Source organism: Pogoniulus pusillus, chromosome 8, assembly GCF_015220805.1.
Source record: "Pogoniulus pusillus isolate bPogPus1 chromosome 8, bPogPus1.pri, whole genome shotgun sequence".
Classification (NCBI taxonomy): domain Eukaryota; kingdom Metazoa; phylum Chordata; class Aves; order Piciformes; family Lybiidae; genus Pogoniulus; species Pogoniulus pusillus.
Window position 1 is genome coordinate 17,053,703 of NC_087271.1, and position 27,994 is coordinate 17,081,696.

Below are 27,994 nucleotides of genomic sequence, written 5' to 3' on the forward strand. Positions count from 1 at the left end.
AAAGAGAAACAAGCTTAGGAAGGTTTTCTTTCTTTGTAAGCTGACTTGCTCTGCAGAGCGAGGTGGGCTACTTTGTTTTCTCTTTCAATGTTTGGATGCAGCATGTGTTCAGCCTGTTTTTGTGGTTGCTTTAATTTGCTTATGGTGAGTCAAAGCTCCTCCCCTACTCCTGACTAGACATTTCTTTGAGAACCATTGTCGACTGAAGATGAGTGCACATGACAAAGATCAGCTTTACAAAGTTAAATCTATATTTGTGAATTCTTAGCAGCAAACTGACCCGCTGGAGTATTCTGAAAGGCAGTCCAAGGCACAGAGCTAGGTACAAAGAATGCAGTCATAAAAATCATCCCAAGAAATCAGTGGGTCCTCTTCAGTCCTCCTTGAGCTCTGTATGGCCAAGGGGAAGGCAGGAACTGTTATTTGCCGATGAAGCGCGGCAGACGCTTCTCCCTGAAAGCAGCCATCCCTTCCTGGCGGTCTCTTGTGGGAATGTTCTGCATTAAAACAAGAAAATGCTGTTTGCTGAGGACAAGTCTGATGTGGTTTCAAGTGCTGACTACTTCAGCAGTAGGAATCTAAGCCTGATTGCATTTTTTCTATGCTACGTTAAGTTCCCCTTTCCATGTTTTGCAGTTAGGAAAACAGACTGGCTTGTAGTGTGAATCCCAAGTAAAGCATCAAAGACAAAGACCATGGACCAGAAAGCTGTATAAGGCAAACAGCTTTCCAGAAATGTAGTATTTTACCATCTTAAAGTACACCAAGAGGCACAGCACTTAGGTTGCTCTGTTAGCTGAGAAAGGTCCATGCTCTCCAAACTTGTCCTAAAGAATGACTACAGGAGAGGTCTGTTTTTTCATTTGTTAAAATCAAACCCAGTCAAAGGTCATCCTATAAATCACATAGTGTTGAAACAAAGAATATGCAATTGCAGGCAGGAGGCTGTTTAAGGAAGGACTTTGGTCCTAGGCAGGCTGAGAGAGGCAGCTACCCCTCACAAGTCTTATTCTGAAATGAAATCTGTGTGTTCTCAGCTGCAGATTTAGCTGTTAATGTTGCCTCAGAGAGAGGAAACCAGAAGAGGATGCACAGAGTACCTGGTTTTAGAAAATATTCAACTGTTCCCTTCAAGACAACCTACCTGGGCATAACACATCCCCTCAATGGCCATCCCTGATGCAATGTCGACCTGGAGATGAGAGGCAAGAGTGAGGCTGGTCTGAAGTCCAGCCCTCAGATCAATGCACACTCACTCACAGGAGTGACCTTCACTCCTGTGTTAGATTTACAGTGTTAGCATCTGCAGAGAAAAAGTCCTGCTGTGTTCATTTTGTCCTTGCAGAAGATTTTACCCCCCAAAGCAGTTTTAAATGCCTTGTCTATACAAGGATTTTAACTCATCTTTTTACTGTAGTAATTTTTAAGAGCTGCACTGTCTGCTTTAATCACCTCAGTATTAAAACAAAAATTACCTCCATTCCTCTGTTTATTGCCAGTTTTCCCATTTTCACAGCAAACGGAGCCTTTATTAAAAAACAAACCACACAACAAAATGAAACCACAACAAGCCCTTCCCAAGTGGTTTTGTATCCTTACCCTAGCCCCAAAAGACCCTTCAGCCTACAGAAGTGTGCATTCAGATGGGAAGTAGTTGGTGTTCTCTACAGATAATACAGGGCTTTGGTGTGTCAGGCAGCACCACAGCTGGAGGTTGACACTGTCATGAGGGGTAAGCAGCTGGATGCAAGTATTTGCTCCTACAGAAATTGCATTCATAGAGATTTAAACACCAGGGACCACGACTTGAACACCTCACAGACAGGAATTTTAATTGCTTGTTTGCTCTCTTTTAAGGACAGCAGAAATGTCTTTTTTACACACACAAATCACGTACTCACCTGAGGGAGAATCTCTTTAGCCAAAGCCAGTGCTCTCTGGTAAGCTGCATCTCCCTCGCTGTTTTGGGGCACTGTGTGATTAACTAACCCTATTGAGAGGGCTTCCTGTCCATCGATCTGCCTCCCAGTGAAAATCAGTTCCTTTGCAAGGCCTATTCCAACAACTCTGGGTAGGCGTTGGGTTCCACCTTAGGACAACAGCAAACATTTTACATTACTGAGAAATGCCTCTCCAAAAGAATACTGTGTCTCCTTACATAACAAGGAGGCTTGACCGTAAAGGGCTCATGGGTGTCCTTAATAACTACTCGCTGAATATGTTCATGTTATGTAAGGCACCCGAAAGGCTTCAGCATATCTTTGAGTGTCTTGACAAACACAAAAATGCGTAAAGGGACTTGCTAAATTCATACCAAGCCTCAGACAGGGCTTAGAACAGAACTTCTTTGATAGATCTCTTGGGTAAAATGCTAATTTAAATTTACATGCAAAGCACTTCAAATGCCCCACTGGGCAAAATATTCCTTATGTAGCTGAGAAGAGGCTGAACATTTAATGAGGGTTACCTGCTCCAGGAAGAAGCCCTCTTGTGGTTTCAATAAGGCCCATTTTAGCTGAGGAAGCTATTAAAAAAACAGAAAGTTTGAGTTGTTTAGGTACTTCTGGATCTGTATAGCTACAAGTTTTCCACATGGAAAAAACTATGAAGTGTCAATACTGGGCTGGAACTCCATTTCTGATGGTACCTAGGAAGTCTGCATACTACAGTGCTCAGGCCATGTCCACCTCAGATCATCTGAGCAACGTGTGCAGTATGGCTGCTTACCACTGATGGGAGACATTTCATCTACAAAAACCAATGTTACAGAATCAGTTTGGAAAAGACCTTCAAGATCATCAAGTCCAACCTATCGCCAACATTATCTAACTGATGGAAACCACAGCACCAAGTGCCATGTCCAGACCTCATTTAAACACTTCCAGGGCTGGGGACTCCACCACCTCCCTGGGCAGCCCATTCCAATGGCAAATCACTCTTTCTGCCAAGAATTTCCTTCTAACCTCCCTTGGTGCAGTTTGAGGATGTGTCCCCTTGTTCTTAGCTCCAGGAAGTCTTCCAGTCCAAACTAATTTAAGAAAGGAGGGTTGGACCTAGCCAGAGTGCTGATCCAATATTAGACTGTAATGACTATATTCAATTCTGCCAATAGGTTTCTGAAGGAATATTGTCTAAAAATAACCTTTGTTTTTTAAGCAAGGAAACTGCTTTTGCAATAGTAACCAAATGTCACCATTTCTGGACAAATCCCCTCATTTTCTGAGTTACATAAATTCCTCACTGAGCCTGCTGGATTCCATTAGGTCAGCTATCATGCATGCAAGCTCTCTTTAAAATAGCCATCGATTCCAGCAGCATTCCTGTATTAAGCAGCACACAAACCTGCCACTCGAAGGTCACAAGCCAATGCCAGCTCTAGTCCACCACCCAGCGCGTAGCCATCTACTGCAGCAATTGTGGGCACCGGCAGGGCAGCTGGAGGAGACACCACACATTAGACAGTTCTGTTCCACCAGCTCTGCTCCACTCACAGCTGAAACTTAAATGCTCATGTTCTGAAGCTTTAAAGAATCCCTCCTCTTCTGCCACAAACTTTCTGGCTGTCTCTAAACAACAGAACCTGTCTTTGGTTCTTTGTATTCACAAAGCACTGCAACACAACCTAAGGTGAATTGTCTCCTTACAAGTTCATGGTGTGAATGTCCAGCTTAAACAGTCAGTTAGCAATAACAGGTTAAACAACAAGGATCCCATTCCTAGTCACTGTTAATAAGAAGTAGCTCTTCTAGTGCTGTTGTTAGGGCAGGCTCCTGACCCTGGTAAATGCTAATTCTGAGGTACCCAGAGAGGAGCTGGTAAGAGAGCTTTAATACTCAAGAGAATTGCACCTGCCTCCAGACATGCTGGTTCTGAGTACTCCAACTCCCCACCCTCAGCTGCTGCTGTGTGTTGTGACAGGGTCATTCTCTCTACATTGTTGTCTGCCTTTTAATTACTACAATTCTGACTGGCATTGTAGTCAGGTTTCCACTTTGACATTCCTCTCTAGTGAGAGCAGAATAATTCATAAATGGGGGAAGAAAATAAATTGAAAGAGTCTATTTGTCTTTCAAAGGGGCTGAAGGTGGAGTTGTTGATACAAAACATTGGGAATTCCACCAGATGCATTCAGCAAATCCAAAGATCCAAATGCATTCTCTTAGGTCACTGCCCTATCATGAGTGCTTCTGAGCATGTATTTGAAGTGGGACAAGCAGCACAGCTCACTTTGTCCAGCACTGTCTCCCACAGATCACACAGAACTGTCTCTAGTGAGGTTTGTTACTGCAGGCACTACATGTGTGTGTGCTGCTCCTCGGCACTGGAAAGGCAATGTGGAGGGGCAGCAGGATAGCTAGTGTTTAATTCTAGCCAGATCTTTGTGTCAGGCACAAGCTAGAACCATTTGGGAAGCCATTCTAAATGGACAACCTGCTGGGTTGTCCTTTTCCTCCTGCAGCATTTCCAGATGTCTCTGCACAGGCAGGCTAGGACACGTTTTCCAGCTGCAATAATCATTTACCTATCTCATCCATCAGATTTCTCAGCCTTTTAACAAAGTGTCCAACTTCCGCATCATCCATCTGTGCTCGTTCCTTTAAGTCTGCACCTAAAGAGAGTAGATAATGGTTAGAATCCAGGGCAGATATTTCAGAAGTCTTATTTGTTACACAGAAGCCAGCCCAGTTTCCTTTTAGCAGGCACTTCTAGGTGCTTTTCTGCACCAGCACATAGCTCCATCAGATTTTTTAACAGCAGTCTGCAAAGCCTTTGTCACTTACCAGCACAAAATACACCTTTCACCTCGCTCTTGAACACCACCACACGAACTTGCTCATCAAAGCGGAGCTGTTCCAGAGCACTGAACAGCTGTGAGGGAGTACAAACAAAGCCATTAAAACTTGAAGCATATGGATGTAGACACTGAAGTTAGAGCAAGCTCCTGATCTGTGGTCAAAGTTTATTTCCTTTTTTCCTGCAGGTGCCAGGAAATTTCCTGGAAATCATGTGTGTGGAAGCCAGCGGGATCCCTCCAGGACAGCCTCAGAACAACATGTTTCCTCATCTTCATTTCAGAGATCAACCTTTGCTATACTTCAGACTCCCCTTCCTGCCCAGGCATGACCCAGACTTTCTCTAGAATGTATCAACCTTCCACAGCTCATCTGCTAAGGTCTGACAGTGTTTTTATTGAGATTATGCAAGTGAAGAGATTAACTTGGATCTGAGTTAAGATGACTTAAATAGCTCCAGTGTTTCTGTCCAGTCCACATCTGCAGCTCCCACAGCTTTCTCGGCAGGCTAACCTGCCTTGCCCCAGTGCCATCTCCAGCTGACCATCAGCAAGCTGTTAAGCTTTTGTTCCACATTTCCCCCAACTATCTGTTGCATTTGGTTAGTGCTCGTGACTCCAAACACTTCCACAGGCCCATACTCACTTCATTCACAAATACTTTTCCCAGTGAATTTCTGGCGTGGGGTCGGCTCATTAGGATTTCAGCAATACCTTAGCGATAGAGACAATTTCAGTTACACTTCACTTAGTTCTTACACAGCAACTCAACTGGGAACAGCAGCTGCATGTGCTGCATCTTAAATTTCCTGGAAATGCATATAAAGTATGACCAGTCAGTCAATTTTCAAGGTGGAGGTGGCAGACCACGTCTACAAACCCAGTTATGCAGAATGACTGTAAAATCCAGTACCGCTGCAAATAGTATCAAATAAACAGACTTAAAAGATGAACATGACAGGTAAGAATGTGTCTCAGAACTGCAGAAATGGGGGAAAAAAAACCAACAAACCCTATGATCCACCTCAGGTTTTTGCTTCAAATGTTACTTTTTTTTTTATTGTACAGTCCAGGTATGCTCATCAGTGAAGAAAACCATCCTCTTGGGATTGCTGTTTGTGTGACAAACTGAGAGTGCACAAACTGCTCACTCTCGGTTCATGTTTCTGAAGTGTTTTGAAATTGCAGCTCCACTAAATTTAAAGATCTCATCAGTGTAAAGGACTTCCCTCACAGTTCCTAAGTCCAAGCAGAAAAATAAGATCATATCTACCTGCTTCTTCTTGTCACTTGGAAATTATTATCCAGTGGTTTCTGTGTGCTCTGGACAGAAAAAATAACTCTCCTGTTTCTTTGGATGGCCTTCTGCTTGCTTCTCTGGACTTAACCATGCAAGATGCTGCTGTAGGTGCACAGATGCATAGTACATCTTCTGTCCTGCTAGGTCTCTGCCTTCTTCTGCCAATGGCTGGTTAGTGAACAAGACATGTCACTAGGAACAGCCACGAGAAGCATGAGAAGGCACAGACAGGCCCTGCTCCGGTACTGCCCTTAGCACTGTCAGTACCAGTGCCAGAAAAATCTGAGACCTGCTTCTGCAGAGATCTCCTGTAGAGAGATCGTTAAAAATTAAAGCAAAGAAGACCTCTAGTTAGTTATTTGGCAGCTGTGTTCCTTGGTCCCTGCTTTAACCAAGGCACGGGTTAAAGCAGACTACCAACAACCCGCCTGCTATGGAACTCTACCGAGCCATCAGTCTCCTGGGTTAAGAGTGTGTAAGCGCAAGGGACGGTTCGGCCGCCCTGGGACCGGTACCAGCTGTCCAGGCGGAGCTGCAGGGACAGCTCGAGTGTCTCAGGACCTGACTGTGGGACTGCCAAGCCTGGGAGCTGCTGTAGTCTAGCAAGGGGCTGGGGCACACAGGGTGCCAGTCGCGCCAGGCCGGGAGCTGCTGTGGGTTTGCCAGCAATTGGTAAAACCAAGCAGACCGAGCCGCCCCCGCCCTGCAGCACCAGAAAAGCAGGCTTAGGCTGTCGCCTCCATGGACCCCCTCAGCAGCGCCGGGGCCTGACCCTAGCGCCCCGCGGGCTGCAGGCAGGCCCCGCCGCACTCACCGCTGCTCGCCCCGCCGGCCTTGCCCACCAGCACCTCCGCGCCCCGCCGCGGGGCGGCTGCAGGGGGCCCACCGCGACCCCAACGCAGCAGCTCCCGGCCCGCCCGCCGCAGCCGCATCATGGCGCCGCCGCCCAGGCTTCGCTGCCTCCGGACGACCAGCGAGGGGCCGGGCCTGCGAGGCGGCGCTGCGGGGCGCTGCGCCTTTAAGAAGAGGGGGCGGGAGAGCCGGCAGTGCCCCTCCTCCCCTGCCGGCGCCTGGCCCTTCGCTCAGCTGCCGCCCGCTGCTGTCCGGGAAGGAGGTCTCGGTGGCGCCTCGGCCGGAGGGAAGCAGCAGCAGGACGAAGAGGGGTGCGCAGGCGCTCGCCACCGCCGTCATGCAGCGCCGGGTGTTCGTGGTGGGCGTTGGTATGACCAAGGTACGGGGCTGGTCGCCTCCTTAGCACCGCCTGCGCGCTGGGGCCGTACGGCAGGGCGCAGCTAAACTTGGAGCCCACTTTGTGTGGCAGAGTCGTCCCGGGCTGTCTCGTCTCTGAGGCATCTGCCGTTGCGGCGTCTGCGGCGTCTGCGGCTGAGGGGTGCCGGGCATGGTGCTGCGGGAGCCGTGCGCTGCCTCCCCTCACATAAGGCCCCTTACAAAGCCCAGAGGCGCGCTGCCAGCCGGGCCTGCGGCTCCGCGCAGAGTTCGTCCTTGGTCGGTGTGTTCCGCTGGCCGGGTTAGACCTTTTGAAACTGCGTTGCGGAGGTCGATACACCAGATTCGCAGCGGCCAGTGTGCCTCTTGTGTAACCGCAGCCTGAGGCCAAGGACTCGTCTGCTTGCTTTGAGGGGCCCGGGCGGCAGGCAGGTACCCTAGGGATGCTCTCCTGACATGCTCCCGAGCCAGGTGTTTCTGGTGCCAGCACAGGGCTCACATGTGGCACATTTTCAAAGAGGAGCAAAAGCTAAAGGGACCTGTTTTAACTTCAGTGGATGAAATTGTAGACGACCTTGATACTTGCCACAGTAGTTACAACTCCCCATTACTTTCTAAATCACTTTTTATAAGCTGTGTGACTGTTTTCCTGCTGCCTGATGTGATAGGGGAGGAAATAAAAGGTGAAGACTTAATTCTGCTGATTTTGTTTATTGGACTGTATCACAGAATGTGGTTTTGGAAGCTGTTGGGCATCACTTTAAATTCCTTTACAATGTGCCCGAGGAGGGCACAGACAGCTAACACCTGTCAGACCCTGTACTGCACCTGAAGCGTTTACTTCTGTAAGAAAAACGCTGGCTTGCTGGAGCATGCTGCAGCAGTTAGTGAAGGGTCTGCAGAAAGAATCTTCCTAGCAGCAGCTGAGGGAGCAGAGGTTGTTTAGTCTGGAGAAGAGGATGCTTGGGGGAGACCTCATTGTTCTCTACAATTCCGTGTAAGGGAAGGTTGGAGCGAGGCTGGTGTTGGTCTCTTCTTCCAGTGAAGCAGTGATAGGATAAGAGGAACTGGCCTCAAGTTGCACCAGAGGAGGTTTAGATTGGATATTGGGAAACATTTCTTTACTGTAGGTCTGGTCAAACATTGGAACAAGCTGTCCAGGGAAGTGGTGGAGTTACTGTCCCTGGAGGTGTTCAAAAAGCATGTAGAGGTGGCACTCTGGGACATGGTTTAGTGGGCATGACGGCTGTTGGGCTGACAGTTGGACTTGATGGTCTTAGAGGTCTTTTCCAATTTTAATGATTCAGTGGTTATGAATTCTTTCAGGATTATGTCCTGTCTGTTTTTTTTAGTTGTAATGATCTGCTAACACTGTCTCCAAACAACATGTTTCCTGTGGGTGCAGCTGTCTGTTCCACAGACCATACCTTCTGTTTTCAGAAGGACATCATAGAATCAACCAGGTTGGCAGAGACCTCCAAGATCATCCAGTCCAACCTATCACCCAGCCCTATCCAGTCAACTAGACCATGGCACTAAGTGCCTCATCCAGGCTTTTCTTGAAGACCCCCAGGGACGGTGCCTCCACCACCTCCCTGGGCAGCCCATTCCAATGGGAAATCACTTTCTCTGGGAAGAACTTCTTCCTAACATCCAGCCTATACCTACCCTGGCACAACTTAAGACTGTGTCCCCTTGTTCTATTGCTGGTTGCCTGGGAGAAGAGGCCATCCCCCACCTGGCTACAATGCCCCTTCAGGTAGTTGTAGACAGTAATAAGATCACCCCTGAGCCTCCTCTTCTCCAGGCTAAACAGGCCCAGCTCCCTCAACCTCTCCTCATAGGATTTGTGTTCCAGGCCCCTCACCAGCTTTGTTGCCCTTCTCTGGACATGTTCCAGCACCTCAACATCTTTCTTGAATTGAGGGGCCCAGAACTGGACACAGTACTCAAGGCGTAGTTACCAGTTCACTGTGATCTGAGAAACTGTTAGTACAGTTTCTCCCCTTTGTTGGCTCAGGTCACGTCAGTCATTCTGACAGATTTGAACAGTCATCAGTTCATTGCTTTTTCCAAACGACCTTTACTGTGAAGGGTGTCTATCTGAATTCAGGCCCTACAGAAAGCACAGCTAAGAGTTGCAAAAGATTGGGGTGGTGGAGGTAAGCCTGAGAAAGCAGCAATTAACTGTGGTTTTCTACCAGTGAACATCAGGTAACTTGTAGAACCAAAAGTAGTTACTACAAGGGTTTTTTAGTTTTGAGTAGTGACACTTTTTCTGTTCATGGTGTAAAAATGCATTTGCTGGTGGACTCCCAATGAGTCATACTGCAAAGAACATAGAGGTGCCATCTCTGCCCCACTAGTGAGGGGTAGAGCACTTCATAATGAGGTGGAATCAGGCTGTTGTAGGAAGTCTTCTGTAGAATTAAGTTCTGTACAAAGTACAAGTGTTGTTTTGTTACAAACAGGAGTATAACAGAATGAAATGGAAGAGCAGTATTTATCAATGCCTTATTGAAGACTCTTGTCATGTGTTACAATGCGCTGGTGAAATTCAGTTATTCTTGGCCCCATCCACAAGCTTTCCACAGGCTTTCTGCCTATCTCAATCCAGGTCATGCATTTTCTTTGAGCAGAAGTGGTCCTCAGCTTCCATAAACCTGCACTGTTTTCTGGTTTTAGCCATCACAGGGCCTAGAAGTGGCATGTGGGAGTTGGCAAGATTTTGTGCATGCAGTTTTGGGTCAGTTAAATACAATTGTTTGAGTTGTTTAAAACTGATTGTTCACAAACCTGTTTCTAAGTTCAATATAAAGCTTTAAAATAATACCAATCTGCTGCTAATGTACCAAATGCTGTGCTGAATCTCATCTAGGATTTGTTCTTGTTTGTTTTTGTCAGTTTGCAAAGCCTCAGGAGAATGGCATTGACTATCCTGACATGGCTAAGGAGGCAGGTAATGTAATATTGAAGCATTCATTGCTGACACTTAACTTCAAATATTACAGTTAATCTTTGTGTTAAACCTGTCCCTTCACAGCTGTAATAAAACAACTGATACAAAAGAACACTTTCAGAAAATCCATAACTGATCCCTTCAACTCGCTGCCTACCAGCACTGAAATCAGAAGAGCTGTGTGAAATGGAATAGGACACTTAAATAATGCCATACCTACTTGTGTTATCCAAATATACTTTCGCTGGGACAAGCAGCCTCTGGGCATGAACACAGAACTGACTGCAAGAAATGTTATGGTAGAGAAGCTTGTTCAGAAGTTAAAACAGTGCAGAATTGTCCTTGTGAGAATTAAGATGCAAAACTGTATTAACCCTTTGCATTGTATTGGAAGGAATTTTTGCAGTTCTCTTGTGAGTACACAAATCATACAGATTCCTCTGGGTTTGCTTTTCATGCTTGTGAGAATTGCTGCTTTGTTTTTTTCCTTTCTTTCCTTCATCTTGGCAACTTTTTTCATAACTTGTGAAATATCTTCTTTTCAGGCCAGAAGGCTTTAGCCGATGCAGGGATTCCTTATTCAGAGGTGAAGCAGGCATGTGTGGGTTATGTTTATGGTAAGTGATGTTATTTGTTTGGGGTATGACATTTGCAGGTATCTCTGTGGATGAAGTTTATCCACCTCTATGGGTGGAGCATGAAGGGAACCCCCTTGGCACAGAGGTGGAGCATGAGGGATCCCCTCGGCATCAGGTTATAATATTTAATTGTGTCAGTTTGTAGAACTGTCCCAAAAATGATTTTTATTAGTGACCACATCTCTCTCTCTCTGTTAATTTATGGTGCTTCCAGTTCTAGTCACAGGCATGGAAAGACTTGCATAAAGTTTACTTGCAGATGTCTTTGAGCAAGACCAGGTGGTGCATTTTTTGCTGTGGTGCAAAAGAAGTGTATGAAAATGTTTAAAAATCCAGTGGCTTTCATCTTGTTTCTAAGGCTCTTATAGTGCAGATTCTTGAGAGACATACTGAGGATGCCAGTGCAAAAGTTCAAGCTGCCAGCTGGGGTAAAACAGTGGCATTGCTCATGCATGCTGGGGTTTCTTATGCTGGGGAAGTTTGAGTGTGTGCCTCATTTCTGTGTTGTCTCTGCTTAAAGGTGACTCGACTTGTGGACAGCGGGCCATCTACCATGGCTTGGGCTTGACTGGCATTCCTATCGTCAACGTTAACAACAACTGTGCTACTGGGTCAACTGCTTTGTTCATGGCCAGACAGCTAGTGGAAGGAGGTGAGCTGTCTTGCTCTGGGGCTGGGTAATAGCATTTCTCTTTTTCTATAGATGGAACTTGAGCGAAGCGTGGAACTCATGAACATGTGAGTACTCTGAGTTGTAAATGTTCTGTCACCAAAGGCAAAGCTGTATTTTCTTCTTCCCTGAGCTGAAAACATTGGTCAGTTCTACATACAAGTAGAAAACCAGGCACCCAAGAGTAGGTCTCACAGTAAAGTAGAGCTTTATCATGCAACTGAGTGACTAGGCCTGTGCTGCAGTGCGTGTAGGTATGAATGTCCCTTCCTGTGTCACAAATAGAGAGCCAGTTAAGCTTTCACTGAAAGGATTGTTGGGAGTAGTGCAGAACAAGTTGCATTGTAGTAGTGTAAGACACCAGATTGCAGGATAAAAAAGACAGAAGAATCTGCTAGAAAGCCTAGCTTTTTTTTTCCTTCCTTTTGTTTTTAACTTGAAGGTAATGCAAGTATTTAACTCAGATGGGAGGGGAGACAGCAAGGCCTTGTGACAGACTGTGCTTTGAACTCTTTGAACTGCCAGATGATGAATATTGTCTCCTGTTTCTACAGTTCCTTTGTGGACTTTGATCCTTTCTTTCACTTAAATGCTGATATGTCTGTAAGGAAAACTATAGTAAGGTTCTGTGTGGTGATTCTAAGAGACCTAAGTGCTTGGTCATCTAAGATAATTTCTGTCAAACCTAAACCCTGCAGTGGTCTCTCACTCTTCAGTATCCGTATGGTTGTATCAGTGCCATTCCTACCCCAATTTCACACCCATGAAGAAAAGAGGAAGAGCAGCTGGTAGTTGTTCATGTATATTTCTTTCAGTTGAATAATTGTTAGTACATAATGTCATTTGTAATTGCACAGTGTTTTAACCAGCCACAAATGTTGTTTTCAGGTTTGGCAGATTGTGTCCTGGCACTTGGATTTGAGAGGATGGCAAAAGGATCCCTTGCTTCAGGTGTAAGTGTCTGGAAACACTTCAGATGTTTCATTCCCAGATGAAATGCACTCCTCGTGCTCTGAGGAGAGTTCTCCTGAACACCAGCTGCTTTAAGGTCTTACTGTAGATCGCAGGATGTTAAGGGTTGGAAGGGACTTCTGCAGATCTTCCAGTCCAACCCCCTTGGCAGAGCAGGATCATAGAATCTAGTGCAGGTTGCTCAGGAACACATCCAGATGGGTCTTGATAGTCTCCAGAGGAGATTCCACAGCCTCTCTGGGGAGCTTGTTCCAGTGCTCTGGGACCCTTACAGTCAAGAAGTTCTTCCTTACTTTGAGGTGGAACTTCTGTGCTGCAGTTTCCATCTCTTGGCCCTTGTCCTATGCCAGGGCACAAGTAAGCAGAGACTGTCCCTGCCCCTTCCTTCCTGACCCTGAGCCCTCAGATAGACACTGATTAGTTTTTCTGTCAGCCTTCTCCTCTTCAGACTAAGCAGCCCCAGGGCTCTCAGCCTCTCCTCATCAGGCAGTGCTGCAGTCCCTTCAGCATCCTTGTAGCCTTCCCTTGGATGCTCTCCAGTAGATCCCTGTCCCTCTTGAACGGGGGAGGTTTGGGTAAGAAACACTGAGTTTTACTCACTTCAATCCATTGTTACAATTTTCTTTAATGTGCTTTATGACATTCTGTGTGGCCAGCAGATTGAGGGAGGTTCTCCTTCCCCTCTACTCTGCCCTGGTGAGGTCCCACCTAGAATATTGCAGTTCTGGGCTCCCCAGTTCAAGAAGGGCAGGAATCGACTGGAGAAAGTCCAATAGAGGGCTAGAAGGATGCTTGAAGGGATTGGAGTACTGCCTGATGAGGAAAGGCTGGGAGCCCTGGGGCTGGTTAGTCTGCAGAGAAGAAGTCTGAGAGGGGATCTGATCAATGTCTCTAAATATTTGAGGGCTGGGGGTCAGGAAGGAAGGGATAGAGACAATCTCTGCTCACTTTTGTCCTGTGATAGGACACGGGGCAAGGGATGGAAACTACAATGCAGGAAGTTCCACCTCAACATGAGAACTTCTTGACTGTAAGGGTCCCAGAGCACTGGAAGAGGCTCCCCAGAGAGGTTGTAGAGTCTCCTTCTCTAGAGAGTTTCCAGCCCTATCTGGATCTGTTCCTGTGTGACCCATTCTAGATTCTATGGCCCTACTCTGTCGGGAGGGGTTAGACTGTCAGAGGTCACTTCCAACCCCTAACATCCTGCAATCCTCTGAAGACATGAATGCATTGGTAATTCTGTAACATGGGACTGTATTAACCACAGGAGTTTAAGCTGAGGAGAAAAATGCCCTAAGTCCTCAATGAAAAAAATCAACTGTGATAGAAGTCACACAAGAGTGACCCTTGCCTTGAATTGCTGCAGTAATCATAATATTAAGCATTTCCTGTTCATTTATTCTTTCTCATAGTTGGAAAACTATGAATGTTTCAAAATGTGCCACAGAAGTGCCACATACTGTTAAAATACTAGAAAAGCTTTGGGTTTTCTTGAAATCTGGGGCATTTCTGGTGGTGGTATTGTAAAGAAAAGGAAATGATGACTTGCTTGGTAAATATTTCTCTTGCTAGTTTTCAGACAGAACTAATCCAGTGGACAAACATTTGGAAATTATGATCAATAAATATGGCTTAGCAAGTGCTCCAGTAGCCCCTCAGATGTTTGCCAGTGCTGGGAAAGAATATATGGAGAAATACGGTATGTTAGAGTGTAGCCTTTCCTTATCCTCTCTTAATGAACTAATTTACCAAAACACAGGTTGGGTTTCTCTTTCTGAAACATGACAGCATTCTATGGCCTTCCTTTTACCTAAGTACTGCAAGGTACTGCCCCAAGGCTGACCTGTTGAGCATGTTTTTTGTTGCACTTGGAAAAACTTGAGACTCAGACTCCAAATACGTCAACTGCAGCTGTTCTGCAGCGACAGAAAAACGAACATTCAGGTTTCAGCAATATAGTAATGCCCCAAATTAAATGTGCTTATTTCCTGTATTTTTGTGTTAGTAAGTATTAAATATCCAGCTACAATAGTCTGCTAGCTAAAACTCGGCCATGTTTAGGAGTCTTTATTAATTGTTAGACCTAAGTTGAGCTCTAAGAGCTTTGATAACAATGAGCATCTCATAAAGATGGTTAGAAAGGTCAAATTTATAGGACACAATATTCATAGTGCTACACCAGTATTGTTTGGGTAAACTATTTCAGCACAGCTTTTTTTTTTGCTCCTTTTCAAGGGACAAACCCAGAGTACTTTGCAAAAATTGCATGGAAGAACCACAGCCACTCAACTAACAACCCGTGAGTAATGTCCTCAGCCTCTCTGAGCGTAAACTGCTGTTAAATTCATGCAAAGCTGAGTATGATTTTTACAAGTGCTTTGCAGAATATGGATTGAGAATCATACCCACCATAAATTCTGTATGCAGTGCCTTTGTGGAAATGGCGCTGTAGCTGCCTATTAGTGTGATACTAGCATGCCTACTGCTAAGGGCCACGTGGAACTAAGGTGCAGCTGTGTGTTCTCCTTAGGTATTCCCAATTCCAGAAGGAGTACTCCTTGGATGAGGTTCTGCAGTCCCGCAAGATTTTTGATTTCTTGACTGTCTTACAATGCTGGTAAGAAGAGGATTTGGTATTGTGAAATAAACCCTTAATGTACTAAGGCTAATGTGGTAAGGCAGCTACTTAAAAAAAACTCTGTTTATGTGTAAATTAAAACTTCTAGATTATTTTAAGTCAAATTTTCTACAAACAAAACCACTGTAGGATCTGTGCCTTCACCAAGTGCTACCTGGGTACTTGTTGGCAGCACAATACTTGAGGCACCTTTTTGTGCTTTGGGGCTCCTGCATCATCCTGAATCTTTTACAGATGTGCAGTGTTAACGCTCCTCTTCAACCTTTCTTGTGCTTCCCTGAAAGGCTTGTTGTTAGCAGTGTTAATAGCCAAATAGAAGCTTGGATGGTTTTAGTTTGTTTCCAAAGTGACAGATGGTAATGGTACATTTCTGTTTTGTTGTAAGAGACTTTAGCAAAGCATGACAAATATTACTAAAAGTGTCCAGCAAACACTGACGGGATTTGTAGTTTCAGTGGCATCAGCTAAAAAAAGTGGTTTTTCATTTGTCCTGTTTGGGTTTTTTAGTATGTAATGGAAGATAGGTCTCTGAAGACTGACATGACTGATCTAGAGTGATGGCACTATTATTTTTCTCTCTCAATCAGCCCCACATCCAATGGTGCTGCAGCTGCAATTCTGGCTAATGAGGAGTTTGTGACAAGGTATAAACTGCAACCAAAAGCTGTAGAAATTCTAGCCCAGGTGATGTCTACTGATTGTCCAAGCACATTTGAAGGGAGCAGTTGTATAAAAATGGTAGGTTCACAATTCTGCAATCCCTCCTACCCCTCGGGGTTTGCTTGTTTTAATACCTGTAAGCTGTAATGGTGCTGTAGGCATTTCTGTGTCAGTAAGCAAACAAAGGGTGCTTAGTGGTGAATGTCAGTGTCTTCATTTGGGCAGGTGCAGGAAGCAAGGAGTGTGGTTCTGGAATAATGGAGTTTTATAAACAGGCTACCAAATTCCTAAGTTTAAATAAGATATTTAAAGGCTACTATTGATGCTGTTGCTGCTACTGCTTCTGCTAAACCGCTTGAAAGCAAGAAAAGCTTTTCTTTCTTTTTTCTGCTTGTAAGAGTAATGAAACTTAAAGCAATCTTACTTATATTTGTGTAATACTAAAGCTGAAATATCCTGTTTAGTATAGAATCATAGAATCAACCAGGTTGGAAGAGACCTCCAAGATCATCCAGTCCAACCTATCCCCCAGCCCTATCCAATCAACTAGACCATGGCACTAAGTGCCTCATCCAGGCTTTTCTTGAAGACCTCCAGGGACGGTGCCTCCACCACCTCCCTGGGCAGCCCATTCCAATGGGAAATCACTCTCTCTGTGAAGAACTTCCTCCTAATATCCAGCCTATACCTACCCTGGCACAACTTGAGACTGTGTCCTCTTGTTCTATTGCTGGTTACCTGGGAGAAGAGGCCACCCCCCACCTGGCTACAGTGTCCCTTCAGGTAGTTGTAGACAGTAATAAGATCACCCCTGAGCCTCGTGTTCTCCAGGCTAAACAGGCCCAACTCCCTCAGCCTCTCCTCATAGGATTTGTGTTCCAGGCCCCTCACCAGCTTTGTTGCCCTTCTCTGGACATGTTCCAGCACCAAATAGTCACAATTACTTGCCTAATTAGAAGTACAAAACTTGGATCCCACAGCAAATTGATTCAAATAATTCGGTGCAAGTCAAGCCATTAGGAAACCCAATAGTGTTTGCTGCAGTCGGGTTCTGTTTGCTTTTGCAGTATACCTTTGGTCAGATGGCTGATAGGAAAAGGGACCACCAAAGGCTGAGGATTTGCTTCAGGGCTGTTGATCTTAGTCATGCAAAGGAGCAATTTGACATGGGATCAAGTGTGAGAAAATAGAGGATATTCCCCAGGAAAGCTTCCATTTGCCAGCAATGAGACCGCGGCTGAGTTAGTTCTTTCTATACAATACTGCATGAATATTAAACTCTTTGATATGTAATATTTAAAAACAAATTAGAATGCCACCTCCTATAGGTTACTGTCACTTCCAGGATGTACAGAAGCATAATTAAAAGTGTAGAGCTGTTAGCTCTGTTTCTTTAATGATATTTAGTGTACAGTTTCTTTGGCTTGCAGGTTGGCTATGACATGACTAAAAGAGCTGCTGAAAAATGTTTTGAAAAAGCAGGCCTGAAGCCTGCAGATGTTGATGTGATTGAACTTCATGACTGCTTCTCAGTGAATGAGTTAATTACCTACGAAGCCCTGGGACTCTGTCCAGAAGGTAACAGCATCAATGCAGATCTTTGGTTTATTAAGAGACATTTTTATCTGCTTGTGCAATTAGAACTTTGATTTTTTTTTTCCTGGAAAGACCTATCTAGGTGATCCTTGAGGTCCCTTCCAACCTCATATTCTATGAGTTCTGTGTTTGAAAGTCACTGTAGCTAACATGGAAAAAGCAAGTTACCACTTGAGTAACATAAGGAGGATCTGCAAACTCTGGTGTTGGTTTGACACATGAGTGTGTTGCTGTGCTTTCTGAACAAGCACAGAAGGGAAATTGAAGTGTTGGAGGGCTACCTGAAGTTACACAACTAACTCATATCATAAAGGCTCATTTAAGCAAGCAGAGCAAGGAAATAAAGGACACTTGTGGTCTTTCTTAGCATCGTGCCTGTTTTTCAGGCCTACATGCTTACCTACCCCAAGATTTTCCTCTATCTTTATATTTCCTTAGAAGACGACAAGAATTGCCCATAGAAGGCCTTACCAGGGCAGTTAGGGTTTTTTAACGTGTGTCAAGGATTGCTGAAACAGCTTTGCCTTTGGAAATGCAGAGTTGTTGGCAAGTGTGAACGTGCCTCTAAAGTCAGCTGTGTAGCAAAGCATGGCCTGTCCAGATCAGTTTCATTGAAGTGAGTGGATTGACAACAAATTGAATGGCAGTGAAGTTTAGTTCTGTGTAAATCAAACCACTAAAATTTCTCCTGAAGGGGTTTTTGTTTGGTTTCAAATAAATGATGCATTAAGCTTTTACTTGTATGATCTTTTACATGTATGATCTGTTTAACATCTAAGTGAATTCTTGCTTTGCATTAATAATCACTTGATGTAATCTTTCCCTTAATTAAAAATGTTGAGACAATATCCTACTCTATCACTAGATGGTGCATTGGATCAAGTCTAACCTTTTTCATTCATACAGGAGTCTGTAGATTTTCAGGAAGGCTTTTCATGCGTTTGAAGATCCTCAAACATTTGCCTTTGAATGCTTGCTTTTTACTGTCTTTGCTGTGTTTTGTTGGTATTTGCAGTAAAAATTGGTAAATGTTTGACAGATATTTCAATACTTCAGCTTTATTCCCTTAATTAAAGATACAGAAGAATCCTGATGGTATGTCTCTGTTTGACTAATATCTTGTGTATGGTGGCTGAATAGTGCAATTCTCAGCACCTTGCAGTCACTCTGACCTCAATAGTACACCAAACTTAGCATGGAATGGTACTAATTGGACAGGGAGATTACTGAAATGGCATAAGCCCATTGTGGATTTAGATGTGTAAGACTAACCTGGTGTTCTCATTCAATGGCAGAAGTTAGTTATAAATACAGGAGATGTAGTAGACTCCAGTGTTAATAACGTGAGCTGAAGAAGATGGTGAAGAATAAAGGAGTAAGAGGTTGGGTTAAAAGGGAGAACTGTCAGCTGAAGGCATGGGAATGAACATTCTGGAAAGCTAAGCAATGCCAAGCATTAATCAGATGAGTGGGTTTATTTACTATCTTAATGTCTTAATGCAGGGTACCATTGACCTTCTTTGTGGCAAGGGCTTATGCTCAACTTGGTGTTCACCACAAGCTGTTTCTTAGGGTCACAAAATATAAATGACCCCTCTTAGACAAAAACACAGCTGTCACTGCAGCTTCAGTATATTGATTAGATCACAATCCTGTATATCAACAAAGCAGCACAACAGCAAATTTGAAGAAACCTTTTGTCATAAATAACAGGCACAAACTGGCGTTCATGCAAGTTAAGGCTTTAATAAAGTTGCAGGAATCAAGCAATGTACAGGCCTGGGTGCGAGGAGAGACTCTTATCTACCCCAACGCACACCCTTTGCCTTCAGCTTTCTCTTTTTATACCCTATTCTATTACATATTTACTAAGTTCTAAGAAAAGGTTGGGTTTTCTTTATCAGTTCTTAGGAATGTGAGATGTCTCTTCCACACAGGCCTCCTTTTATCCGGTGGTCCCTCTGGTAATGTTTGATGAAGTAAGGGGTCTTGCTTAAGTGTCTTCCTCATGAACTTCAAAGTCCTGGTTCTTCTATTTGCTCATACAGGAAAGGTGGCACCAGGAGGAATGCATTTCCATTTAAATATGCAAAAGACTATCTCTTCCACATGCCTCCCTCCTTCGCCAATCTAATTACTCTTATCTTTAAGCTTATTGAGATGGTGGTGCAAGCAGGAATGCAGTTTCATTCAAACCCCCCCCTTCCTCCTTGTCTGTGACCTCTTGCCACGAATTGATCGGATCAAACATATGATTCTATATATTTCTCACACTTTGCATCAAACACTAGTTCTTTTACTACTTTTCTGTGTTCTGCTTTCTTCAGTAGTAAGAGCAAGGCTTATTAATGTAGCTTGGCTAATTCCAGTCTGCTCATGATAAAATCAGTGGTGTGGCGTTTCCTGGTTTTTGGCTGATATCTTTGGTAAACAAGGGTAGAATTGAAAACTCCCTGAAAACCAAAAAGGCACACTTTTGTAAATGCTGTTTTTTAGGAAGAGCCGGTGACCTTATTGACAGAGGAGACAACACTTACGGAGGAAAGTGGGTCATCAATCCTAGTGGTGGCTTGATTTCAAAGGGACATCCACTTGGTGCCACGGGTATGTAAAACCATTTCATTTTGTTATGCCAGTTAGGTGTGGGCACAGCTCTGGAGCAGGCAGGTGCTCCCCACTTGTGTTTGCCAGTGTGAAACACGAGGGCTTTGTAGGACTGGAGGGCAGCCTGCAGCTAATTTGCATTTGCAACTACTGCAAGCGTTAGGGCAGGTTGGCCAGTTGGGATTGCTCAAATCAAAAGGCTTGGAGTGTAAATTGCATCATTAGCATTTACTTAATTTTGTGGTGCTTGTTCTCCTGTTGTCATTAAGGCAACCTGAAGAACAGCTTAACGTGTTTTCTAAATAACTGCTCAATAACACAACTTCTTCTGAAAGCTTGAATGACTGTTTTCAAATGTTGCCATCCTTCAATGTTTTGCAGCTTTTTGCTGCATCTGAGTAGCCTGTAGCCTTGTTAACTGCAGTAAAAGGTATTTGTCTTAAGCCTTGGATGTCAAAATATTTATCCAATGTTTACAACAGAAGCTGTTAGTCACCGTTTCCCGGCAACACAGGCTTTCCTTTCTTTGTTGTTTTCTTTAAGCTGCTACAATTGCTTCCAAGTGAGATGGCTCTTGGATAAAATCTGTTTGGGTTTGTGAAGATAATTCACCTTCCTCCTTTGGAAAAGAGAAGTTGTCAGAAAACGTGAGAAGAAGAAACTCTGTAAAACAAGAAACCTTAAACGAGCAGCTGTAACAGCTAGCTAATCTGTAGTTAGTGTAGGAGGGCAAAGTCTTAGGAAACTTGGGAAGAAAAACTTTGCAGACTGTGGCTATGGGTAACAAGATGAGAGTTTCGCATTGCTGACTTTGTATGAAACTTTTGGCAGTTACACAGTGATAAATGTTAGGGCAATTGCTGCTATTCATGCCATGGGATGAGAGGGAAGAGTTATTAATGACACACCTGACTACTTAGCTTAATTTAACTGTTAAATGTTCTTGAGGCCAACTGTGTGCCAGTCAGATGTCGTATGAGTAGTCTTAAATTTCCAAACCATTCCAGGGCAGGTTGTACCATCACATAAATTATCTCAGGCTCCAGGAGACTGTAAATGAAACCTGTTAATTCTCCTCCCTCACCGGAATTCTACAGCTTTGCCCTGTTTCACTTGGCAACGTGTGAGACTGGGTGTATAAAAGATACGCTCTTCTCCTGCCTTACCCAAAGGCCTACGCAGTTGCCTAGGGGAGAGGGTGAGAAAAGGATGAAGTTCTGTGGATGATGGTGGGAGAAGAACGGTGTGTGTGATGGGACCGGATCATAATGGCAGAACCAATTGACGGACTAAGCCAGGGAGGGCTGAGGGTAAGCCTGAAAATGAGGGCTGTGCTGAAAAAGGATGCACCTTCATTTTAGGCTTCCCAAGAAAACTAGGTATCCGAGGAGCCACGGATGAATTCCCTCAGCTCCCCTTGCTTGTATTCACCGCTGCCTTGTCGGGGAGGAAAGTTTGCGCAATGTACCTGTCGCTCGTTTCTTCCTGTAACCAGCTGCACTCTGTGCTCGATGTTTCAGGCCTGGCGCAGTGCGCTGAGCTCTGCTGGCAGCTGCGCGGCCTGGCCGGGCGGAGGCAGGTCCCCGGGGCAAAGGTCGCGCTGCAGCACAACCTGGGCATCGGCGGGGCCGTGGTGGTGACCCTCTACGGCATGGGCTTCCCCGGAGCGGCCAGGTGAGGCAGCCCGCGGCGCTGCGGCCTACCGCCACGCCCCGGCGAGACTGAGCGGGCCCGGGCCGCAGCATACACCCCCAGGGGATGGCGTGGGGGGCTGCCCTCGGCGCCTAGCAGACCTGCGAGGGGAAGCGCTGTGTGTACTGAAGTAGCTTACAGAAGAGTCGCCTTTAGTCGTCACCTCTGGAGAGCACGCCAATGCGCTGCTGTGTGGAAACGCACCTTCAGCGTTGCCGTACGGATCTTGGCTATAGTGGCCTTGGAAACGTTCACTTGTGGGCTCAGCGGTCGTGCAAACGGAGCTCATGTTGTGCTGACTCCGCTCCCACATCTTTGCGTTTCAACGTTTATTTTTGTTACAATTATTCCTTGCCTCTGTGCAAGGAAGAAATCGCTCTCTAAGCTAAAACTTGCTCAGTAGTTGGAACTGTTGTGTGTCTACAGGTGTACATGGAGATTATAACTTGGTGTCTTGCAACTCCCAGTGTATTTAACAGGAATACATTACTGGAAAGAGCTGACTGGCCGTAAAAGTGGCTCATGTGATTTCCTGTAAGAAAAAGTCTAATGTTTGGAGGGAAAAAAGCCAACAAACCTTCCCCAACTGTTCCAAGAACAAGCCAGGCCCCGCTAAAATGAATTAATTGAAGCTAGAGACTGGCCAAAGAAAGCAAGACAACATCAAAGGGAATGGAGATGCCCACTGCTTGCACTGCTAAAATTGTTACTTGTTTGGTTTTGTGAAGAATTACTTTCAGCTGAGTGTGCTACATGTGGCATTCTGAGCACTCTTTGAAATTCAGGCCTGTTACTTGCCCAGTTCCTGCACAACATTTTGCACTTGTAGTTGTAGCATATTTTGGAGTGAGAGGAGGATGTTGCAATGAAGCTGTGTTGTAATCTGTTATAGTTCCATGGCATTCTAGGATGGATAGGAACTGAGAGGAAGTTCTTATAGTTTGTAAATATAGTAAAAATTCACAGAAGAATTTTTAGCCTTGCTTAGAAAGATTGAGCTTCCCTTTGGGAATGTCAGTACAACCTGCACAGATCCTGGGAACTGACAGTGTGTCTGTGGAAGAGGTGATGAGTGAAGCAATTGAACTTTGAAGGGTTATAGCAGTACCTTTTTGGTAGTATAGTGTCAGAAGTGACAGTCTTGTCACTCGGTGAACCGGGAGAGGTTAGACCTTGTGAGGAAATAGGTATGATACAGGAAAAATCTTGTCTCCTCCAGGAGGCTCTTGAAGTGCACTCTCAAGACCTGGCAGGGCGTGTTGGGACGCAGATAAATTAGAGGGTGGCAAACTTAAAGAGGATGCAGTGTTGTTAATGGCTGTGCCTTTACACATACTGTACTTATGTGGAACAGGGAATCTTTTGCTATTTGTACACCATTAACCCTGAGGTACTGCTGGAAGCAGAGCCTCCTGTCAGAATCAGCTTTGCGTGAATAGGTGATACTTCTGAGCCAATCAAATCTGATTTACTACAGCTCGTTTCACCTCTTGTCAGCATTAAGAGTTTTAAATTCTTAGGTGCAACTCAAGACAGAAATCTTAGCAATGCTGCATGAAAGAAGCTTAAAACCCTTTTGTTCTGCCAAAGGCTGTGTGTGGGAGATCCCTGAGCCAAGGAGCTGCACTAATGTATGTCAGACTTTGGAACGAGCCAGCATGGCTGATCTGTTTAGACACTGCTTGTGTAACTAAATGATGTTGTGTATTGAGTAATTAAGGGAAAGGTGATGGCATTTCATGTTTATGAAGATACTTCACACCATTTTTCCCACAGCAGTGCACACAGACCTAATCACTGGCTTCAGATCTAGCCTGTAATTGGTAGCCTTCGCCAAGAATGTACATCACAGTAAACAGCAGCAAAAATTGACCCATTCTCCCAGAGTCTGTTCAGTGGTTCTGATTTGTTTCAGCACTTTACAATTTTATATCCTGTAAGTACAGCCTTGCTTTGTTACCAAAATTGATGTCCTCCTCAGATGAGCCAATGCCTTCCATTGTCACCGTAGTGCACATCTGCAGGGTAGTGTTAGCACCACAGAAATGAGTTCTAGTAACATCTCTTAGGTGATTCTGTCACTTTATCAAACCTGACCACAGTTTTGAACTCCATTGCCGAGAGATAGAGGTTATTGTAAACTTGGCTTCCTTGCTGCCTCACTTGTACATCTTTGTGCTTACTTTGGCTGTGAGTCCCTCTGCAGAAACAAAGTTAGGCTTCTTGCTGCTATCAGGCCATGCAGGGTGACTGCTCCAGAGAATCGGGAGCAATGTTTAGTACTGCTAGTGGCAGAAGCAAAGAGAACCACATGAATTGAGAGTTAACTGGAACACTGTTGTAGTGTTTGAGGGTATCTATCCCTGCTGGCAGTGCCATGAGGGCACTGCAGATGTGGTGCAGGGTGTGTTAATGAAGGGCTCTTTCCTTTCAGCGCCCGCCGGATTGCGGCTGTGCCTCTCAGCGCAGCTCTCGATGGATTCAAGTCCCATTTGGTCTTCAAAGAGATTGAAAAGAAGCTCCAAGAGGTATTCGACTACTACTTTTACCTATAAGTTTTTAATGTGTGACAGAACATGTGTGAAACCCATTGGGAATGAAGTGACATCAAACAGTCCTTCTGTACTGCTCGCGGAAACAAGCATTACAGCTTTGAATGTCGGTGTCAGAAGGCTTTCTATGTTGTGCCATGATGGAAAATTACTCTTTTTAGACCTTTCCTGCCTACAGAGGGGTATTTCAGTAAAGGCAAGTTTAGCTTTTATGTGAGGAGCTTGCTAGCTAACACAAGAAACTTTGAAGATTGTGTTAGTTTCTTCATTTGTAAGTGTGATTTAGGAGAGATTGCGCTTTGTCAGATTTACATCCAGACCAGATTGTTGGCACAGTGGTCATTCCTCTTGGTTGGTGGATTTAAATACAACTAGTCAGAGATTGTGAGAGTGGTCTTGTTGGGTTGGGTTTCTTTTAGTTGTTTTGAAGTAAATGATTAATCTGCATCTTCCATGGTCATTACAGGAAGGAGAGCAATTTGTCAAGAAAATTGGTGGAATCTTTGCCTTCAAAATAAAAGATGGTCCTGGTGGGAAAGAAGCAACCTGGGTAGTAGATGTGAAAAATGGTAAAGGTTCTGTGGCAGTTAATTCAGGTCAGTGCTGCTTTCTTGTGTCATTGCAGAAAACACATAAAAGTAATGAAAAGATTATAAATTCGTGTTCTGTTTTAGCCACAGTCTCTTTGAGTAAAACTGGTGTAGAGCTACCTACACTTTAAAGTTGTTACTGCTGCCTTTAGTCTGTGTTTCTACTCTGAGTTGTGTCTGCATGTTTTCTTAGAGGCTCCAGACAGATCTGTTGTATGACTTTTACAGGAATCAGAATTAAAAAAAAAATAAAAACCCCCAAACCTTAGGGGTTTTGTTTTCACCTCTTGACATTTTTGGGTCAGAAACGTAACTGCTGGCTGTTTCTTCAGTTGTTTTGCTGGAGACACTGGTAGGCGATAAGCAGGTCTGTCTCGTCAGGTTACTTCTCTGCAGCTTATTGAGCAATAAAACTTGCTTGACTCCAGTACTGTAACAGCTAAACTAAACAACTTCCATTTTAACACAGCCTGGGTGGTGGTGGTGAAGGTGAACCCTGTAAAACTTTGGGAGTAAAGAATTTGTACCATTGCCGTGAAAATGTCTCAAATCTAAAGTCGCACATCCTCTGTCACGTAAACAGAAAGCCAAAGGCAGCAGTCCGTCCTCAGAACCTCAGCTGCCCATCAACATGCAGCACAGAGTTTTAATTGAAAACATTACAGGAGATATGATTTGGAATTCACTAATCTAAGTTCCCACAAAAAAAGAGCAGCACCACTTTCTGTTGTATGTACAACATCTGTTAAAGAGTGAAGTTTAATAATAAATGGAGTGTAGGAGAAGATGTGTGCAGGGTTTAGCCCTTTGATACATACACTAATACTTGTATCAGTGCTTATGAAAATAAGATTTCAGCTTATTTCTGTGTTGGACTGAATACAGACAAGTGCTTTTCAAGTGCACGTGATGTTCCCATTGAAGGAGGGCAGGAAATGCCTGAAATTTCAGTGAGGAATTCTTCAAAGTGTCATGGGGGAAGGCACATTTGTTATTTATTTGGAGTTATCTTAATGCAGTCAATGCAGCTTGACAAAACTTCACTTTGCATTCTGTGTGATTGCAGGAGATTATTTCTTTTGAAGGACCTTTCAGACAGATCCATCTTCCTTCAGTGCTGGGGTGGCTGTGCTGCCAAGGTGGCACAGGATGCCTGTGGGTTATTGGGTGATAGCTTGCTGATACTTTTATTTGTAAGGTACCATTTTTCTAACCTGTAGTATCAGCAGTTCCTATAGAGCTGTGGCTTCTGTTACTGTTTGATCTCTGTTTGAAGCCTCACAGTCTACTCTGTCTTGCAGATAAGAAGGCAGATTGTACAATCACAATGGCTGACGCTGATCTGTTGGCTCTGATGACTGGCAAAATGAATCCTCAGACTGTAAGTATGGTAAAGAGGACATAAGGGGAGTGACTTGTTTTGAGAGGGTTTAAGTTGAAGTCATTTAAATAAATCCCCATGGCCTGTATGCAAACTAACAGCTCTTAGCTTTCTCTGAAAAAATTGGCTCAAGTAAGGTTAATCCAAGACAATGTCTGCTCTGCTGTGTGGCTCCCCTGCTAGCAGTCTGTATGTGACCCAGAAAGGAAGTGCTGGGTCTGCAGAGAACAGGGGACACCTGGAAGGGTGCATATGGGGTAGTACATTGTGTGGCATTGCATTCACATAATCATTCTCTCTTTGTAGGCATTCTTTCAAGGCAAACTGAAGATCTCTGGAAACATGGGCATGGCAATGAAACTTCAAAACCTACAGCTTCAGCCAGGCAAAGCTAAACTTTGAGCTCTTTATTGAGCTCAAACAGACAGCACTTGATATTCTTGAAAAAAAGAGGTAGAATAAAACTAGACATTATCAGTAGTATGGTTCAGGCTGGGTTTGATTGGACCTCTCTCACCTAAATTATGTGGTTAGAGACCATAATTCTCTTAAACTCAGTTCCTCTGTGGCAAGAGTATTTAGGCTAAGCTCATGGCATTAACTTAAAAATGGGACATTCTGGGTGTTTATGGAAATTTCCAATTTAATCAATATGGACAATTTCAATATGAGGCTGTTCAGGTTAGTGGGAAGAGAGTAAGAAGTTTATAAATAGTTTGGCACCACTTAAAAGTTCCTTTTTAAAAAGCTGTAACAGCAGGTCATGCAAACGCTTTCAGACTTGCATTCTAATAAATAATGCTGCTGCTTACACTAAAATCTTACAAAGGGGATCTCTAACAACAGGTTTGCTGGAATGGCCTTTAGGAATTTGCTATAAAATACTTTTCTTATTACCACTTTGGAATTAAAATATCCAGAAGTAGGAACTAGAAAGTTGCTTTGAGCGTCAGAAGATTTGATGATAATTCACCTTGAAAAGAGATTAGGTTTGCCAGAAGAACAGAGAGGGAGGGGGACCCAACTTTGTACCTGCTTTCTTCTGAGAAAATCTGGTGGTGATCTTATGGAATTCTTATCAATAATGTAAAAAAGCTTTAACTTCTGTTTGGGGCAAATGTATTCCGGTTGGAAGTTTAATAGAAAATTAAATATACTTTTCTCATTCTGCTGTGTGTCTCTGGCTCAGATTGATAACCATGGATTTGTCCCTGCACTGAGTGGACTATTTTGTGCAGGTTGCCATGGACACCTGCCCCCAGACATTTTTGTCAGCAGGTATTCCATGAACTACCCCTCAGTCCAGGATACACACCTCACTGATTCACACATGGGCCTTGACTGAGGAATTGCTGCATAAGACTTTCCTGGTTGAACTAAAATCATTATAAAAGTGAGCTGATCTAACCTAGTGATTCTGCTCATCCAGAGCAAATGGTTAAAGGAAGGGCTGGACTGACTCCACCTACCCCACCCTATTTTCTGGGTGCTGATACCTCAGAAGGAAAATTAAGATAGCCCAAACATGGGCAGAACCATTTGCCTTATCATGAGGACTAAGTGGCAAAGATCTGTTAAAGAGCAAATCATGTACATCATCTAAGTTCTATTGAGTCATATTTGCATAACCCAAATGAAGCATTACCTAAGCTTGTACCATTTTGGTTTTGTATAATCTCTTTACACCAAGCTTTTTCTCCAACATGCTCTTGACCAAGCAGCA

At 44.3% G+C, this 27,994-nt stretch overlaps 2 protein-coding genes across 2 annotated transcripts; one reads left to right on the forward strand and one right to left on the reverse strand.

The window, feature by feature from the left end:
* Positions 1-230: 230 nt before the first annotated feature.
* Positions 231-7,065, reverse strand: ECHDC2 (enoyl-CoA hydratase domain containing 2). The gene is made up of 10 exons (XM_064147403.1): positions 6,907-7,065; positions 5,439-5,506; positions 4,782-4,869; positions 4,523-4,609; positions 3,343-3,435; positions 2,468-2,524; positions 1,902-2,089; positions 1,476-1,526; positions 1,145-1,192; positions 231-497 (listed from the first exon to the last, which is right to left on the reverse strand). The coding sequence occupies exons 1-10, from the start codon at positions 7,025-7,027 to the stop codon at positions 420-422; spliced, it is 879 nt and encodes a 292-aa protein (XP_064003473.1). The 5' UTR covers positions 7,028-7,065; the 3' UTR covers positions 231-419.
* A 76-nt stretch (positions 7,066-7,141) lies between these two features.
* On the forward strand, positions 7,142-27,442 carry SCP2 (sterol carrier protein 2). Its single transcript, XM_064147402.1, has 16 exons — positions 7,142-7,323; positions 10,224-10,278; positions 10,824-10,895; positions 11,437-11,568; positions 12,475-12,539; positions 14,131-14,257; positions 14,794-14,857; positions 15,089-15,175; positions 15,784-15,934; positions 17,287-17,434; positions 19,949-20,056; positions 21,577-21,730; positions 24,183-24,276; positions 24,767-24,896; positions 26,192-26,271; positions 26,578-27,442. Exons 1-16 carry the CDS (start codon positions 7,282-7,284, stop codon positions 26,671-26,673), a joined length of 1,605 nt encoding a protein of 534 aa, XP_064003472.1. The 5' UTR covers positions 7,142-7,281; the 3' UTR covers positions 26,674-27,442.
* Positions 27,443-27,994: the final 552 nt, after the last annotated feature.

Coding starts and splice junctions, on each gene's coding strand:
- SCP2 (XM_064147402.1), top strand. CDS start 7,282: ATGCAGCGCCGGGTGTTCGTGGTGGGCGTTGGTATGACCAAG. Junction 12,540..14,130: donor AAGGATCCCTTGCTTCAGGT/GTAAGTGTCTGG, acceptor TTCTCTTGCTAG/TTTTCAGACAGAACTAATCC. Junction 15,176..15,783: donor TTGACTGTCTTACAATGCTG/GTAAGAAGAGGA, acceptor TCTCTCAATCAG/CCCCACATCCAATGGTGCTG.
- ECHDC2 (XM_064147403.1), bottom strand. CDS start 7,027: ATGATGCGGCTGCGGCGGGCGGGCCGGGAGCTGCTGCGTTGGGGTCGC. Junction 4,870..5,438: donor GAAAAGTATTTGTGAATGAA/GTGAGTATGGGC, acceptor ACTCCCTCACAG/CTGTTCAGTGCTCTGGAACA. Junction 498..1,144: donor AGGGGATGTGTTATGCCCAG/GTAGGTTGTCTT, acceptor GTTTTAATGCAG/AACATTCCCACAAGAGACCG.